Source organism: Musca autumnalis, unplaced genomic scaffold (genome assembly GCF_047663935.1).
Source record: "Musca autumnalis isolate F117 unplaced genomic scaffold, ASM4766393v1 scaffold_1, whole genome shotgun sequence".
NCBI classification, from domain to species: domain Eukaryota; kingdom Metazoa; phylum Arthropoda; class Insecta; order Diptera; family Muscidae; genus Musca; species Musca autumnalis.
This window is the reverse complement of record NW_027411644.1, coordinates 155,585,607-155,602,509: the sequence shown is the minus strand read 5'-3', so window position 1 is coordinate 155,602,509 and position 16,903 is coordinate 155,585,607. Positions and strand designations below refer to the sequence as shown.

At 33.1% G+C, this 16,903-nt stretch overlaps 2 protein-coding genes across 7 annotated transcripts; one reads left to right on the top strand and one right to left on the bottom strand.

Moving 5' to 3' along the window:
• Positions 1-547: 547 nt before the first annotated feature.
• LOC141388614 (uncharacterized) lies at positions 548-10,422 on the top strand. Of its 6 annotated transcripts, XM_073958628.1 has the most exons (4): positions 592-674; positions 6,964-7,056; positions 7,116-7,198; positions 7,274-10,422. In XM_073958628.1, the coding sequence occupies exons 1-4, from the start codon at positions 671-673 to the stop codon at positions 7,379-7,381; spliced, it is 288 nt and encodes a 95-aa protein (XP_073814729.1). In that variant the 5' UTR covers positions 592-670; the 3' UTR covers positions 7,382-10,422. The 6 variants fall into 6 exon arrangements, 2 of the variants coding, with proteins under 2 accessions (XP_073814728.1, XP_073814729.1); XR_012408902.1 differs by having other exon boundaries at positions 548-665; positions 7,116-10,422; XM_073958627.1 differs by having other exon boundaries at positions 562-674; positions 7,116-10,422.
• Positions 10,423-12,492: 2,070 nt separating this feature from the next.
• LOC141390908 (circadian clock-controlled protein daywake-like) lies at positions 12,493-13,846 on the bottom strand. Its single transcript, XM_073963841.1, has 4 exons — positions 13,720-13,846; positions 13,337-13,559; positions 13,142-13,272; positions 12,493-12,842 (listed from the first exon to the last, which is right to left on the bottom strand). The coding sequence occupies exons 1-4, from the start codon at positions 13,808-13,810 to the stop codon at positions 12,532-12,534; spliced, it is 756 nt and encodes a 251-aa protein (XP_073819942.1). The 5' UTR covers positions 13,811-13,846; the 3' UTR covers positions 12,493-12,531.
• Positions 13,847-16,903: the final 3,057 nt, after the last annotated feature.

The following is a 16,903-nucleotide window of genomic DNA, read 5'->3' as shown; positions in this document are numbered from 1 at the left end:
TGCCAGTTTTAATGTGATTTTTATTTTGCAAACATTTTGTTTTTGTTGTTTTCTTTTTGAATATTAATTATCTACAAATTAAACCGGTGTTACGCTCGGCAGTGTCGTATCTAGTATACCCTTTAGGAAAGAAATAAAATAGTGTTACATTTAATCTTCATATCTACACACATTTGTCTATGTACCTTGGTGTCTATGTTACATTAAAATTAGTAAAAAAATGCTATTTTATAAAACATGGACGCCATATGAAGAAATTGTAATGAGCTGGTAGCTTTCCCTCGTGGTGTGTAGTTAAATTGCTTATATAAAGACAAGTGAAAACGGTGTTGGATTTGGCGACATCAAATTTTTATACTATCCGCCTCGCGTACCTACACATGTTGGGAATATTTTGCAGTTTCTACTTACTAATGGGTGCAAAGAGATATGTTCGTTACTTCACATAAAGTTAACAAAATTTGTAATTTGATTTAAATGCGGGTATATTCCCTAGTGGGATTGAAATATTTACAGGTAACAAACTTCTTACACTTTGGCAATGCTAGATTCAGGAAAGTTATATTCATCCAGTCTGCCTAGCGTGAATTTGTTTTCGCATTGACAACAACATTAAATCAGATTATCGTTCACTCCAGGCGCAAAGTTCAGTGGAATTCTACAAAGTAATATGAGTAAATTTTATTGACAAATTATTTTAAATTATAAAGTAAAAGTATAAAGTTTTTGAATTAATTTTATTATTGAATTAATTTGTTAATTATATTTTGAAATTATAATACACTGTATGCATCGTGCAATATATATAATTTCTTAGTATGTGTGAATATTAGGGTGACCCAGTAGTGCTATTCTTTAACTCACCGACAAACCGACAAAAATCGGTTACATTAAAACGCAAAAGTTATGAATGAAAAGTTCAAATAAAAGTTGGTAACACTGTTGGTATCGGTAGAAATTTACGACTACGTTTTATTGATCGCTAATTTACCGAATAATTTTACCGATATTTGTTGGTAACTCAAAACATGAGTTAAGGCGTGGGTACATAAGCTGCCTCCCCTGCTTGCCTTGCTTGCTTCTGATAAAAGAATAAAAAAGAAAAGGGTAGCCCAGTTCGAAATTGGCTCGGCCTTCTTTATTCTTTTATTTTTGTTATGTCAGAAATGAAGTAGGAAAGCAAGGTAAGGCAGCTTATGTACTCACCCCTTTTGGCCTTTAGAGAATCGCACTCTAGATTTTCATTAGTTAGAATTCGTTTTTTATGTAATTAAAAAAACAAGTAAAAAGGACAAGTAAGAAAGTATCAGTAATCTGACCAAAAAATAAGCAAACACAATAATTATGCCGTACAAACAATATATTGAAGATTTTGCTTCGAAATAATACGATTTGCAAAGTTTGTACCAATCGGAAACTCTCGGCGAGATTTATCTTTCGGATTTGTAATTTTAGTTGGAGCTTTGGGCTATTATCTCAGGAAGTAGGGACTTGCCCCTGGAAAAGATTGTACCGTTGCAAAAAGTTCAAAACTATCCGAGAGTTCTTAAACTTCACTTTTTCCGAATTTTGTGGGGGAGGTGCCCGAAAGAGTGAACCGATATAGTCCATATTCGAAGCCGATCAATACTTAGAAGGAATAATACGATGTGCAAAGTTTGTACACAGAAACAAAGACTGCATTTTAGGAATAGTGTTCATAAAATATTGCCAAGATTCAAATTTCTGCATTTCATGAACCCCTTTCATAAAGCAAAAAATACTGGTTTCTTCTGTACGATAACTTTCCCAGCAATAATTACTCAGTCAGTTCCAGCAACCTCTCTCAGTGAATTTTACTCTCTCAGGCAAGAAAAATTGCAGAAAGTTATCGAACAACATTTTGCAAAAACTTGCAAGAAAGTCAGCTGTTTCCGAAAATGAATGAAAATTGTTTTTGTTTCTTTTCATATTTTCAACCAAGTGGAACAAAAACATACATTGTAAAATTGCATTTAACTTATTTAAAGCAGTAATCATATCCACAACGCTTTAAAATCTAAAAAAATTAAAATTGTGAAATTTTCTTGGTCAAAAATGTTAACATTTCAAGTTTACATTGAACAGCTGATTAAATGTCAGCTGGCCGAACTTACAAATTTTTACGGGACAAATTTTCCCAGGAAAAATTTGCAAGTTCTCAGTCACAAAACTCTCCAAAAATCTCTCCATACTCGCTCTATTTTGCTGGATAATTTTGTTATCGAACAGCATTCAGAACAAATTGTACGCATTTGTACAAATTTTTGGGTTACACTGTGCGACACGAAAAAAATTAACCACATTCTGACACCGCAGCGTAGTAGAAGACGAAAAATAAGAAGACACGTGTCTCGGCGTTTTTCCCTGTTACTTCGAATTTCGCGGTTATGGGCCTCCAAAAACCTGAGGCCTTGATGTCAAAAAGGACCATTTTGTCAGGCTCATATCTTCTTAACCGCTAAGAATTTTGGTTTACTCGTGGAGGCAAAGTTGTAGCTCTCATCATAAAGAATAATAATTGTGAAGACATAAAATCCATTCAACCTTATCTTCAAGATCAAAATCTTTAAGGTCAAGTTTCCGTTATAATTTTTTCTCAGATTTTGGCCTACAGATATCAAACCGATCAAAATTGAATCAAACAACTAACTACAAAAATGTACCTTAGGTCTCAATAAACAACTTCCTAGAACATACGAACCCTGTAGAAATGGTTCTTAAAGGTCAAAATAGCAAAACAAATGCAATTTTTATTTTCTTTTTCGGTTTCTGCTCCATAGAAATTAAACCATTAAAAATTCAAGAAAACATTCAACCACAATAATGTAGCGAATATATCAGTATACAACTTTGTGGAACATCGGAGCCCACTACGAACTGTTCTTAAAGGTCAAAATAGCAAAAAACTTTAGAAAATATTCGATTTTTATACTTTTTTCTCCGATTCTGGTCCATAGATACCGAACCGTTCAAAATTCAAGAATAAAATGAATTACAAAAATTTACCTAAAATCTCAGTTAACAACTTCCTAGAACATATGAACATTCTAGGAACGGTCCTTCGTGTTCAAAATTCACTAACAATTATATTATAGTTAATGCTCAGGTCTGGAAATAACAAACTGTTCAACACTCTAGAAAATTTGAAAGGTTTGTTATTTACGGACCTGACCAGGAAAGAATGGGTAAAACTAATGGAATTTTGAGCTTAAAGGGCCGCTCCTAGAATGTTCATATGTTCTAGAAAGTTGTTAGCTGAGATCTTAGGTACATTTTTGTAGTTGCTTGTATTCTTGAATTTTGAACGGTTCGGTATCTATGGACCAGAATCGGAGAAAAAAGTATAAAAATCGAATGTTTTCTAAAGTTTTTTGCTATTTTGACCTTTAAGAACAGTTCGTAAAGGGCTCTGATGTTCCACAAAGTTGTATACTGATATATTCGCTACCTTATTGTGGTTGAATGTTTTCTTGAATTTTGAATGGTTAATTTCTATGGAGCAGAAACCAAAAAAAGAAAATAAAAATTGCATTTGTTTTGCTATTTTGACCTTTAAGAACCATTTCTACAGGGTTCGTATATTCTAGAAAGTTGTTTATTGAAATCTAAGGTACATTTTTGTAGTTGGTTGTTTGATTCAATTTTGATCAGTTTGATATCGGTAGGCCAAAATCTGAGAAAAAATTATAACGGAAACTTGACATTAACGATTTTGACTTTGATGATAAGGTTGAATGGATTTTATGTCTTCACAATTATTATTCTTTAAGATGAGAGCTACAACTTTGCCTTTAGGAGTAAACCACAATTCTTAGCGGCTTAGAAGATATGAGCCTGACAAAATGGTCCTTTTTGACATCAAGGCCTCAGGTTTTTGGGGGCCCATAACCGCGAAATTCGAAGTAACAGGGAAAAACGCCGAGACACGTGTCTTCTGATTTTTCTTCTTCCATTACGCTGCGGTGTCAGAATATGGTTAATTTTCCATGACACAAAAAATTACACACAGTGTTATCGTATAGACCTAATGTTTGTTACGTTGGAAAACTGTTTAAAAAGAAAAGGTTGATGTTTTAAAAAAACATTTCACTACGTATCACGATGTTAATAGGTTTAGTGTGGAGGAGAGAAAATATCGTTATGATGAAAAAAAAATATTTTTTTAAAAAATAAAAGAATGGCTAATACCCTAGACAGACGGCAGCGTTAATTTGCATTAATAACTGTATTTAATTTTGGCCTGACAGACGACAGTTTCTGCATTTACGAAACAGCTGATTGCTGTTTTGTTGTTGTTTGCAATGTATTTTTTGTTTTCCTTGTGTCTCAGAGCATGAATATCCCAGTGGGAAAATGTAATCGATGGGAATCGAGCGGGTAATACCGAGCCACTATGTTTTATTGATTACCGAATACATTATTCGTAACACGGTGCATGTCCTAGGAAAATAATATATTCCTTTATAGTATCCATAGAATGCAATGTGTAATCTATGGATTAGAATATACTATTTTATAGTTCAGTTGGAATATCTAATATAATTTATATATTGGATTGCATCGTATTATTTATGTATGCTCTTTTTCAAATTATGTATTCCCCCGAAATTAAAATTGAACACCATTTATTTTGATTAATTGTTATTTATATTTCAAACCGTTACACTGATTTTAAACATAATTCACAAAACTATAATGAAAATAGATACAATAATTAAAAATAATAGGATTTTCGTCTGCACTTCCACCAAGTTTTTTTTTTCTTGTTTTCTAATAATCTTCCTTAAAGTCTTAAAATAAATTTTATATAATTACGTCTTCACTAGAGCACGACACAAACAAAACTAACAAATTTTTGCTCCGACATGAAGGCATCGGCAGATAACGGGACTACAAAATTAAAAAAAGTTGAAAAAAACTGAAACACTGCATTCCCTTGTCGTATATTTTGGGAATGTAATAGGTAATTAATATGCATTTTTTGTCAAGTGGAATTACTCTCTCGATTCTTTAGGGTAAATTATAGAATATATCTCCTATAATGTATTTAATAATTTTTCTTTCAGTCCAATTCAATTATTTCCTCGATTCTTTCGGATACGTTTTGTAACGTATTGCGTATAATGCATTAATAAATATATTTTCAATGTAATATGTTCCCAATTTTCCCACTGGGTATGCTCTCTCCTCCATATGAATATGGGCTCTCTTCTACGGAATTGCCATATTGAAATACCTAAATGCCTTTTAAATGCAGCTCGATTTTGTGCATTAAGAATGTGGATAATGCACGAATTAATTTGAATTAAGGCAGTTAATGCAAATTAACGCGTCTGTCTAGGGTATAAGCAACTTAGAAAATAATGAAAAAAAGGAAAATAGAAATTTGAAGCTCGATATTTCAAGCTCCATACGCCTAGACATTATTAGACATGGGAGACCCTTTTCTGATGTGCCTTATGTTAAGGGTACGATCATTAAAATTATGCAGAAACTTGGAAATGGTATCAATGTAGCCGAATCCCTTTCCTTATCACGCTATAGCATTGCTCGCAATAGACTACGTTTCAAAGCAGGAATAGAAAAAGCTATCGCTGATAAATTAAAAAATTGTGCATTTTTCCAATCGATGAAAGTACTGACATTAATGACGTTTGTCAGGTATTGATTTGTGTCAGATTTGTGGATAAGGATTACAACATTTATGAGAATATGTTGACTATTGAGCCGATACTTTCAAATGCATCAGAGAAGGCTATATTTGAAATTGTGAACGAACAGCTATTCTCGAAAGTGGATTATTCAAAATTGGCAGGCGTTTGTACAGATGGTGCAAATGTTATGCTCGGAAAAAAATGAATGAAAAATTATCGGTCACTTGAATAGACATGGCGTGGAATTCAGTAACTTCCATTGTAATATTCATTAGTTCGCTCTGGCATCTAATGCACTTAACTAGATAATGGCCACACGGAACATGTCCTAGGAAAATAATGCATTTTTTTCCTGAGTCCAGAAGAAATTAATGTGTAATCTACGAATTGTCTGTGTACTGATTCCTTTACCATTGGATTTGGGAATGCAGTAGGTAATCAATGTGCAATTTTTTGGTCATTTGCATTCTTTATTCGATTACAAAGGTAATGCATTCCAATTTCCGACTAGGATGGACTTGCCCATGATGAAACATGTACCGCCGTATGGGGCGCACTGAATTCAAGTTCATCAAAACTGAACTTTTCCGAAATTTTGTGTAGGAAGTACCCGAAGGAGTGCACCGATTGAGTTCATATTGAAACCTCATCTAAGTCTGGCAGACATTTCACGATGTGCAAAGCATGGACCAAATCGGTTACTCCCTTCAAGTGCTAACGTGCGCACAAATTTTCTGAACGTTCGTGGGAGGTACCGGAAGGAGTGCACCGATATAACCCATCTTCGAACTTGAGCTAAGTTTGGACAAAATATTACGAAAGCCAAAATTTAGACAGAATCTGTTGATACGTTTGAGAGTTATCGTGCGCTCCAGCCTGGCTGAATCAACTCCAAATTGTCTGAAACGGATTTCGTCCAAACATACTTGGGGCCTAAAACCATGATTTCGATGAGGCACATTTTACCCGTATGAAAGTGTATATACCCTCGTTATCATAAATACTGAGGGTATAAATATGGCATCACAGCTCAATGGAACATCTGTTTGAACTGCTCACAACAACGAAGAAATGAAGATGTTGTTTGTTTTTGTTTACGATCCGTATGCGTGCGAGGAATAAGCAAATAAAAACAACAGGAAGCGTCCGTGGAGTATTGCTCCGATTTAAAGGAATAAAAATATGAATATGCAAAAAAATTAAAACCAAAAACTTAGAAAATGGAAAGGTTGGCAGTTAACTAAAAATTGTAATTAAACATGTTTAAGCAATTTTAATGATTTTATAGGTATCTTAAAAGAGGTGACCCAACTGATTTGGATATTGACGAACTTAGTAGTGACTCCGATGAAAACACCTGCCGGACCAGTACCATTAAAAGGTAAATAAGTACTAATTCCATATGTTGAAAATGTATTAAAAATCATTTAAATATTGCAGATAATATACCCAAGAACCAAAATAAAGCTGGTTACAAGGTTCCGAGACGATGTAAGTGGATTGTCGAGCTAAACGATCAGGAGGTAAAGTGTAAATACTGTCAGAGTACTTTAAAACCAAAAATAAGTAAACTTCTTACTCATGGAAAATCTACTAAGCATTTAGCAGCAGCATCGCCTTTTACAAAGAACAATCAAAAAACTTCCGAATTTCCAATATTAAGCAGCAATTCCAAAGTAAAAGAAGCTGAATTGTTAGAGGCTTAATTTGTAGGGGTACATACTACGATAATGACAGCCGTTCATTTAGTCCGTCTACAAAAAAAAATTATTTGCTGATAACAAGGCCGCCGTTGGCATGATATTGGATCGGATAAAGTGTACTGCCATCATTAAGTCGGTTTTGGCTCCCCATTTTAAACAACTTTTGGCTGAAGATATTAATAACAGCTTTTACAGTCTGATTAAAGACTAATCCACAGACATAACTGTTAATATATATTTGGGTATAGTAATACGTTATTACAGTAAGTCTGCCAAGCAAATTGTAAGTACACTTTTAAATCTATGTGCACTTGATGACGCGTCAGCCAATGGAATATGTCAAGCCATTTTTATAGTTCTTAAGTATTTTAATCTAAAAATTGAAAACATGGTGGGGCTAAGAACTGATAATGCCAGTGTAATGACTGGAGTTAACCGAGGAGTGATAACAAAACTACGTGAAAAAAATAAAAACATATTACTTGTTCCCTGTATCTGTCATTCGATACAGCTGTTAATGTCTTCAGCATCTAAAACGCTACCTGATGAAACTGAGTATTTGGTGAGGGAAACGTACAATTGGTTTTCCAAATCTGCTTTAAGACAAAATTATTATAAAAGCATTTACGCTGCGATTAATGATGTGACATGCAACCATTAAAACTGGTAAGAGCTTGTGACACTAGATGGTTGTCAATTGAAACTGCTGTAAATCGTATAAAAAGTCAATGGCTAGAGTTGAAAACTTATTTTGAAATTGCCGCAGCAGTAGAATTATGTCATCAAGCCAATATTTTAATAAAAATGGACACAGACAAGAATTTATTATATTTGAAGTTTTTGAAATATTTGCTGTACAAAAATTAAATAAAATGTTTGAAAGTGACCCTACTCTGTTGCTATCAGAACTTTATGTGCTTTTGAAAGACCTTTCAAACCAAATTGTTTTACGATCTGGTACTTTTGATCCATTAAATACACCTTTATACCCTAGACAGACGGCAGAGTTAATTTGCATTAAAAATTTCCTAATTTGAATTAATTTTTCACCCTGACAGACGATAGTTTCTGCATTGATGAAACAGCTGTTTGTGTTATTTGTTTGTACCCAGCAGACCATTTCATAAAGCTTTACAAAAGTTCGCCAAAATATGCGAAACAAATACACTTTCTACCATTGACCTTTTCACCACGATGAAGCAAAAATAAAATTAATTTATTCGCGATATTTTTGAGCCTTTTTAATATTATAAAAATATTGCAAAACTTTAAAAAACATTTGAAGAAGATATAATTTTCGATAGAATTGGTATGGTGGGTAAAGAAATTTTTTGTGAAAATAAAAATTTTAAAAAGATATTTGTTAGAAGGCGTTAAAAACGATTAGCTGCTATTCTACTCGCGAAAGACCACTACTTATTTTGAAGAAACGCGAAAATTGCTGATTTGCTTTCCTTTTTTATTTTATTAAACATGGAAATTTGACAAAAGACAATTGATTTTCAACAGCATTGCCATATTGAAATTGCTAAATTCAGTTTAAATTTCCTTTGATTTTGTGCATTAATCCCCTGTTTTTGTAAAAAATTGTATTCTTCTCACACGAATTGTCAAATTTTGTAGATCGATTTACTCGCTTTAGTACAAATGAGGAGCGCTGATTTTTAAATTAGGAATTCTTAACGATATATGGAACGGGTATACGAAAAATTAGGTATGTATGTCTTCTGGGGGCTGAGCTATGGATGCCTAAATAATTACGAATATAGACGAACGAACAAAAATAAGTTACAAAAACAGGGGATAAGAATGTGGATAATGCACGAATTAATTTGAATTAAGGCAGTTAATGCAAATTAAAGCTGCCGTCTGTCTAGGGTATTAGAAGACTTTTTTATTCAAGCAAATTTTCGAAGTCTTAAAAATACAAATATTTTTTTCGGTAGAAGACAGCTTAAAAACTAACAAAATTAAATTACATAAACATTTTGAAGAACAAATGAATGACAGTTGATGAAATTACAATTTTAGAGAAGCAATGGGAAAAGCTAAATACTTATGAATGGGCAAACAAAAATTCAACAATTGATTTCTGGATAAGTGTATACGAATATAAAAATTCTTTAAATGAGTACCCTTTCAAGGAATTGTCCTCTTTTGTCACGAAGTTTATAGTTTTACCATTTAGTAATGCAAAAGTTGAACGAGTTTTCAGTGGTATAAACTTTATAAAAACAAAAAGTTAGAAACAGACTGATATTGAATAATATTCTTTACATTAGATGCGGATTGGATGGTTAAATAAATGTTGCGAAAGTTTTAAAATTACAAACGATCTCATAGAAAAATGTGATAAATACATGTATGATAATTCGACCGACTCTTAGGAAATTAATGAACAATATTCATTCGATGATGTATTTAGTTTATAATTAAAATTTATCAATCGTAAATATATGATATTAAAAATAAAATAAACTGCTTAAAAATAGCGACTTAAATTTTTAAGTTATTTTTTTATATGAATATAGATATACATATGTATTTATGTACAAACCATGAATTATTACATGACATCGTTTTATTCTAATGCGGTCCATACACTGTGGGCATGCAGGACAGCATTTGTAATAGTATTAGTAAATTTTTAAGTTTTTGTCAATGCATGTGTGAATATTTTAAGCAGGATTGAAATCAAAATAGTTTTGATTTTGTAAATGAAACCCTTTCAATCCGATGAATTTTGTTTATTTTCCAAGCAATCGACAGACAGTCTTTGAAAATAACAAATATTGCTTGTGAAGAAATTAAAAGTTGTTGAAAATTTTAACTCAAAACCGTGCTTTTAGAGGAAAATGTATCATTGCTGAAAATGGATTGAAGACATACCACACACTGTTCAATCACACACGTATACAAGGGGTTCATTTGGCAGTGCAGTTTGGCAGTTAGTGTCTGGCCGGCATAAGGAAATACATTTCTAAGGCAACATTAAATACAAAATTTTAATAAATAAACTATTTTTTATAAAGAAACGTTTTTAATTTTAGCATTATTTTTTGGCATTTTACATGGTAGAATAATAAAAGGTAACCTCATTCAAAAAAAAAAAAAAAAAAGATACATCCCACATCCCTCCATTTCTTTGCAATTGAACCTGTCGGTAAGTTAAATGCAGATATTTTGTGTGGATAATATTGAAATTTATAGTTTTATTACACTGATGAAAGTCTGATCATTGCGGTAAATTTTGGTGTAATATATTGGCATACGCAGTGGGGGAAGGCTAAAATTCCCATGCAAGTGAATGAAATCTGCAGCCTGTGCTTACAATTGGGGAGACAAAAAGAAGACTACCAATGGACTGTATATACCCCCAGGTTCTTGGCTAACGAGGATATATAAACTTTATACAACCAAAACAGTGTCTGATCCAAATAATTATTTTAGACCCCAAGTAGGTTCGGAAGAAATCCATTTTAAATATCTGGATTCGATTTAGCCCTGTCCATCCGCATATCTGCTGGAGCGCACGATAACTCTCAAGCGGATCAACCGATTTGGTCCAAACTATGGATATCTTAATATTTTGTCCAAATGCAGTTTAACTTCGAAAATAGTCCATATCGGTTCTGCTTTGTGTACCTCCTTCACAAAATTTCAACATTTTTGTTTAAGTACAGTTTAGGAACTATTTGAATAATTTGGAGAAGTATACCTGTTTACAACGATATTGTGTCTTTCGTGGGCAAGTCCATACTTCCTGACGTAGTGGTCCAAAACCTCTAAGTTGTATAGTGACCAACTAAAATGACAGGAGGGCGGGCTATCTATCGAAAATAAATTACTCCCATAATAAGATCTATTTTCAAAATGGACTATGCCGATGTATTCTTTGCTGTGTAACACTACTGAGCTTTAATCCAAATATACTAGTATATTTTATTCGGCAATTTCATATGTCCAAACAGGACTACAAAATCTGAAAACCTCCTAAATACATAATTGGGGAAAAGGAATTTGGTTCATTCGATTCGATATTGATCATAGATGAAACTTTCAATTCACACAGGCTGAGGGTATATCTCTGTAGGCAAAGCCAGATACAGATACTTTTTTACTTGTTTTTTATGCTCTCCACTGTATAATATATATACTATAATCGTTTAACAAACATCCCAGACGGGACAATGGAGACTTCCCTCATATCAATGAGTGTACCCCGATTTATTTTAGCTCAATGATATGGGACCTCCTGTTTATCGCGGAGTCCGAACGGCGGTCTTAAGACACCACTTGTAGGGAAGTTTTACATGTCTGAAGTACTCAGGAAATATCGCCATGTTGCAACCGTTGAACATTTGATGTTATATTGCCGGGAAGCAGCGTGCAAGGCGGCAGTTCATAGCAGTGCACCACGGTTGCACCCTATACTATAGTACGGAGGGTATATTTTTTTTTCGATTGTAACGGATTGATACAATCGTTTGCGACCCTATAAAGTGTATATTATCTTGATCAGGATAGTCGATGTGTCGATCTCGTCATGTACATCTCTCCGTCTGTTGTAATCACTCTAGCGTCTGCAATAATTCCCTAGAACGTTTTTTTGCACCGCACTGTCTTTTTTCCATAGGCACACGTTTTGGTATAGCCCCCATATAACTGTATCTCCCGATTTTCGGTATTTTGAGAGTTTATCTAAATTTTTTGATCGAACGATATGTAATTTGACATTTGAGATTTCGAATGGTCACAAAATGTCTTCACTAAATAATGTCAGCATACATACATACATATGTCTAAGGTTCGGTATAGCCAACATTTAACGGCACTTCTCGAGGGTTTTAGTTACATTTTTTGCCTGAACTACCCGTAATTTGACATTTGAGCCTCACCGATTTCAGGTTAGCTAAATTTTCGGCTCGGCTGAAATTAATATTTTTTACTTGTTTATTTCGCCTCAGAGATTCTGACTTTCAAATCCAATTGGTACAATTTCGTTATTAAATGTGCAAACAATCGGTTTTATTTACCGATTGTGTACGTGATGGAACTGCAGTTAGAGTTTCGAAATTTGAAACGCCAATATAATATTTGAAATACACTTTTAATCAAATTGGTAACTTTATTTATTAACACCAGTAAATATTTTACTTGGCATCCAAAATAATACTGCCAGCTGGAATATTGCCGAAGATTCTATTGGCCTGTGCACGAATTGATGTATCCATGGATTCTTCAATAACAGGGCGCATTATTTCAATTAAATCTCTCCAATTCTGATTGAATAGATCGTTAGCACTGTCGGTTAAGGCTTGATTGTTGCCAAAAAGATTGGCAAAGTCGACATGCAAATTGCCGAGGTGTTTAATATGCGATTTTAGAGATTCTATATTGAAATAGCGTTCGCCTTCACGATCAACTACTTTTGCCATGAGGGTAAAGACAGCGTCAATATCATCTGCAATGAATTAAATGTACATTATAACTTACATAAAGCTAACATAAATCAGAGAACAGCAAAAGTCATACAAGTTCATAAAAAAATACAACAATTGATACTTTGTCCAGATTTACATTAGGCAATTTTCCTTGCTGCAATTACCAGCATAAGGGAGGGAGAACCCTTAACCACACTGACAATTATAGCAAGGAAAATTGCCCAAAGTAAATTTAGACTTTGCTTTCAAATATACTCTTGCAATAGTTAGGAAATATTTTAAAAGGACCTTCACAGTTCTCTCTGAATGAAATACTTACTAAAATCCACTTTGAATACGCCTTTGCCCGCAAGATTCAGTAGCAGTACTCTACCATCCATGACATAATTGCCGGTTATGTGAACTTTAGGAATTTTTACTTTTAATACAAAATGCTCGCTATTATTAACACTATAATTTAAAAAGTTTTTTTGATATTAACGACTAGACTTTTAAATATTCATTAAAATCTTACCTAACATCATTAAGTGTGGCCAATGATAAACCACTAATGACGACTTTTGTTAAATCCATGTTAAGTTGGATGCTGGGATTATCGACGGTTACACGAGCTTTTTTAATCTTGTACGGATCAATGGGGTTCTTGATAGTGCTGCTTAGTAATAAATTTTGCAGTAAATTCCTTAGACAAGGTCCATTATTGGGATCGTTGAGTTTGCAAGGAGTTAATTGGGCATCTGAAAAATTAATTTGTTATGAACAGTCTCGAAAATAACTTTATAACATCAAGAATTTAGATTTGCTGTGTATGCTTGCTTTATGGGATTTTAAGCAGCTAAATACAATATTTGGATGCTTATTATCGGATAATATGGTATAAATTTAATGGATTCTTACTTGGCTCCTGAGTGTTAACTGAGGGAACGATAACAGCAAATGTTCCTAGTATAAGGACCACAGCATTTGGTATTTTTAAGTTGTTATACATTTTGAAAATGAAATTGAATATTGAATATGCTTTAAGCCAACTAATTTCAATTGTCAGAAGATCTCCCTTAAATATCCAAACGATTCTTGGGTTTAGGGTAATTACATTAATTAATTAATTTTAAATGTCAATGTTTTGAAAAAAGAATGCAATTTAGAAATAGTTAAAATAAAATTAATTGTTCAAATATTATTAATCATTAACAAACGATAGTTGCATAAAATCAGCAGTAGCTGATTTATTCAAAACCAATTAATTTGATTAATGTCTTTATAATAATCAGAATATTGCAAAATTACAAAAAAATAATGACTTTTGTTTTAAGATGATTCTAAAACCATCTCTGAAACCTGAACAATATCTTCAATCGTGCAGTAAACCCTTTTGGGAGGTTTAATCTACTAACCGAATGCAATCACTTCCACTTAGAATTTGCAGAGTAATGCGCTAAATCTTAAACATGTTCAAAATCGGAAAGTACCCTTCTATGGGGGCTATATCAAAACGTCCCAATAGAAAGTGTCTTCGAGACAACATTGATGAATCGTGCACGACATACCCAATTCGTTCACGACTCTTTGCAGACAGCCCTTTGGGATTGTTGACGACATTTTCACACAAGTGTCCGCCTATTCATGCACGACAACTTGGGTGACAGGGTAAGCGAAGTTGTCGTCGGTGACAATGTACATGACACTGTCTTGCAGATAGTCCTTGATGACAGTTTTAAAGACACTGTCTTGCAGATAGTCGTTGATGACAACTTTACAGACACTGTCTTGCAATAAGTCGTTGACGACAGTTTTAAAGACACTGTCAAGCAATGAGTCGTTGACGACATAATGCCTTACAATGCCATCTATTTTCTCTTCAGTGATAAATAACCGCAGTTCCTCCAATAACCCCATTTAAAAAGAAAAAACAATTTTTTTTAATATATAATAATGCATATAAAATTAAAGTAAATTCAAACATTGTATTTTTCAAAGAGTATATAATTAAAAATAATTAAAATGATAACATAGTTATAATAAAAATTAGTCCAACAATAAAAAACGCCAACAACAAATAGTAATAATTATAAAATTGGAAATATTTTTCAATTTTTGTTTTCTGTTTATCGTAATTTAAAAGTTGGATGGAAGTGCTGGGAACATTTAAGTTTTCTTCCCTCAGAATTGCCAATATATCATCTCCCAAACTTCTAGATACGTTGTGCTTCAAAAAAACATCCCTCAATTTATCACGCAGTGTTGGCTGGAATTGGGAACTTTCGTCACAAACAGGCAAATCTTCAAGGAATGGTTCAAACTGGGAATTTTCGTTGTAAACTGGCAAAACTTCAACATTATTATTGTCCTCTGCCTGATAGAAGTCTTTTTGATTAAATTGTTTTCCTCGAAGTCTTTTCAAATAATCCAGACTTTTTCGAGAAATTTCTCGCCGCAAAGATCTTTTAGATGACATAATGAAATGTTGTAAATATTATTTAATTTTACTTACGTTCTTTTATAATCTGTATATTTATTCACTTTTATTTATATAAACACACGTTTAATATGTACATTCAATAGCTTATTTGAAGGCAAGAACCGAATTGAAAATAACAAAAAAAATAGTTTTAATTTTCTATTAATATTGCATAGCATGCTGCTTTCATACAGTTTTGAATTGGTATCGTTTTTTTTTTGTTTTGCACTACACATTGCAAGACAATGTCTTGCAAATTGTCACCTGTTCGTCATAAAAGTGGTAATAAATTTAAAAGTTCGCTTTTTTGAAAAATTTCTTGGGTTCTTTGCCAAGACACACTGCAAGACATTGTCATTCAACTTGTCGTTCATGACAATTTCGGAAATTTCGTTAACGAATCGTGCACGAATATGTCTTCGAAGACTCGATTTTCTAAGGGGGTCGAGCGATACAAACCATGTTCAATACCAATACCAATATGCCAACGCAATCGTTGTAACTCGATACGTCGTTGTTTAACCGATACAGCTCGCATATTGACCCATAGATCTTTCGAAGATTTTTTCTCTCAAACATACCAAGCACTACCTCATTTGTTTGCACAAATACGCAGGCTTCGAAACCATACATTAGCACAGGTTTGTAAATTAATATTTTTAACGAGATGTGGCTTTGTTTTTAAACTGCTAAGGCTGCGTACACACACTGCATCAAAGGATGCATGCATCACCATTTTCGTACTTGTAATAATTGTTCCACAAACATTTCAGACGGACAAGGGAGCCTTCTCTCATATCAATAAGTGCACCCCGATTCATATTAGCTCAATGATATGGGACCTACTGTTTATCCCCGAGTCCGAACGGTGTGCCTTAAGACACCACCTGTAGCGAAGTTTTACTTGGCTGAAAATAATGTTAAATAAATGTTATTGTTGTTAAATACATATACATAGGTTTACATTGTCAAACCAAAATTATTCTGAAAAAAATCCTTGAAACCGGTACAAATATTTTTTAATATTTCTCGATAAATGTAAATAACAATCATGTTTTTTTTAATTATTGGAAAAACATTTTTAGGTAAAAATGTATATTCCAAACTTCGGGTTATTCCATTCTATGAGATACAGGTAATTTGTTTCTTTAGAGTAAGATAACCCCTAATTTATAATACCTGGAGCTGGATTCTTGTACTATGAAAATTTGAAATAAAAAATGTGACTTGAGCGAACAAAGGATATATACAATTGCTTTGTGACTAAGGGATCTAGGAATTCCTCACTTTAACGCTTAACAAATCCAAGGTTTTTATACGCTTTAGTTGTGATTAAAGAGATGTGATCCTTGAAGTCCAACCTGTGGTCTAAAAGAATACCAAGGTCCTGAATGGAGTCAAATAATAGTTTGTTTTTTTACAGTATTTTATTTAACTTGCTTTGGTGTCCGTTTAGTTCAAATTTAGTAACTCATTTTTAACACAGTTCCAGTTGACCAATCGAACTGAAACTTTGCACACTTTTCAGATTTGGATGACAATACATGAAATCAAAACCAATATTGGTCCATTTTTACAGAGTTTCAACGGTGTTTTATTTAACTTGCATTTCAAATCTGGTAA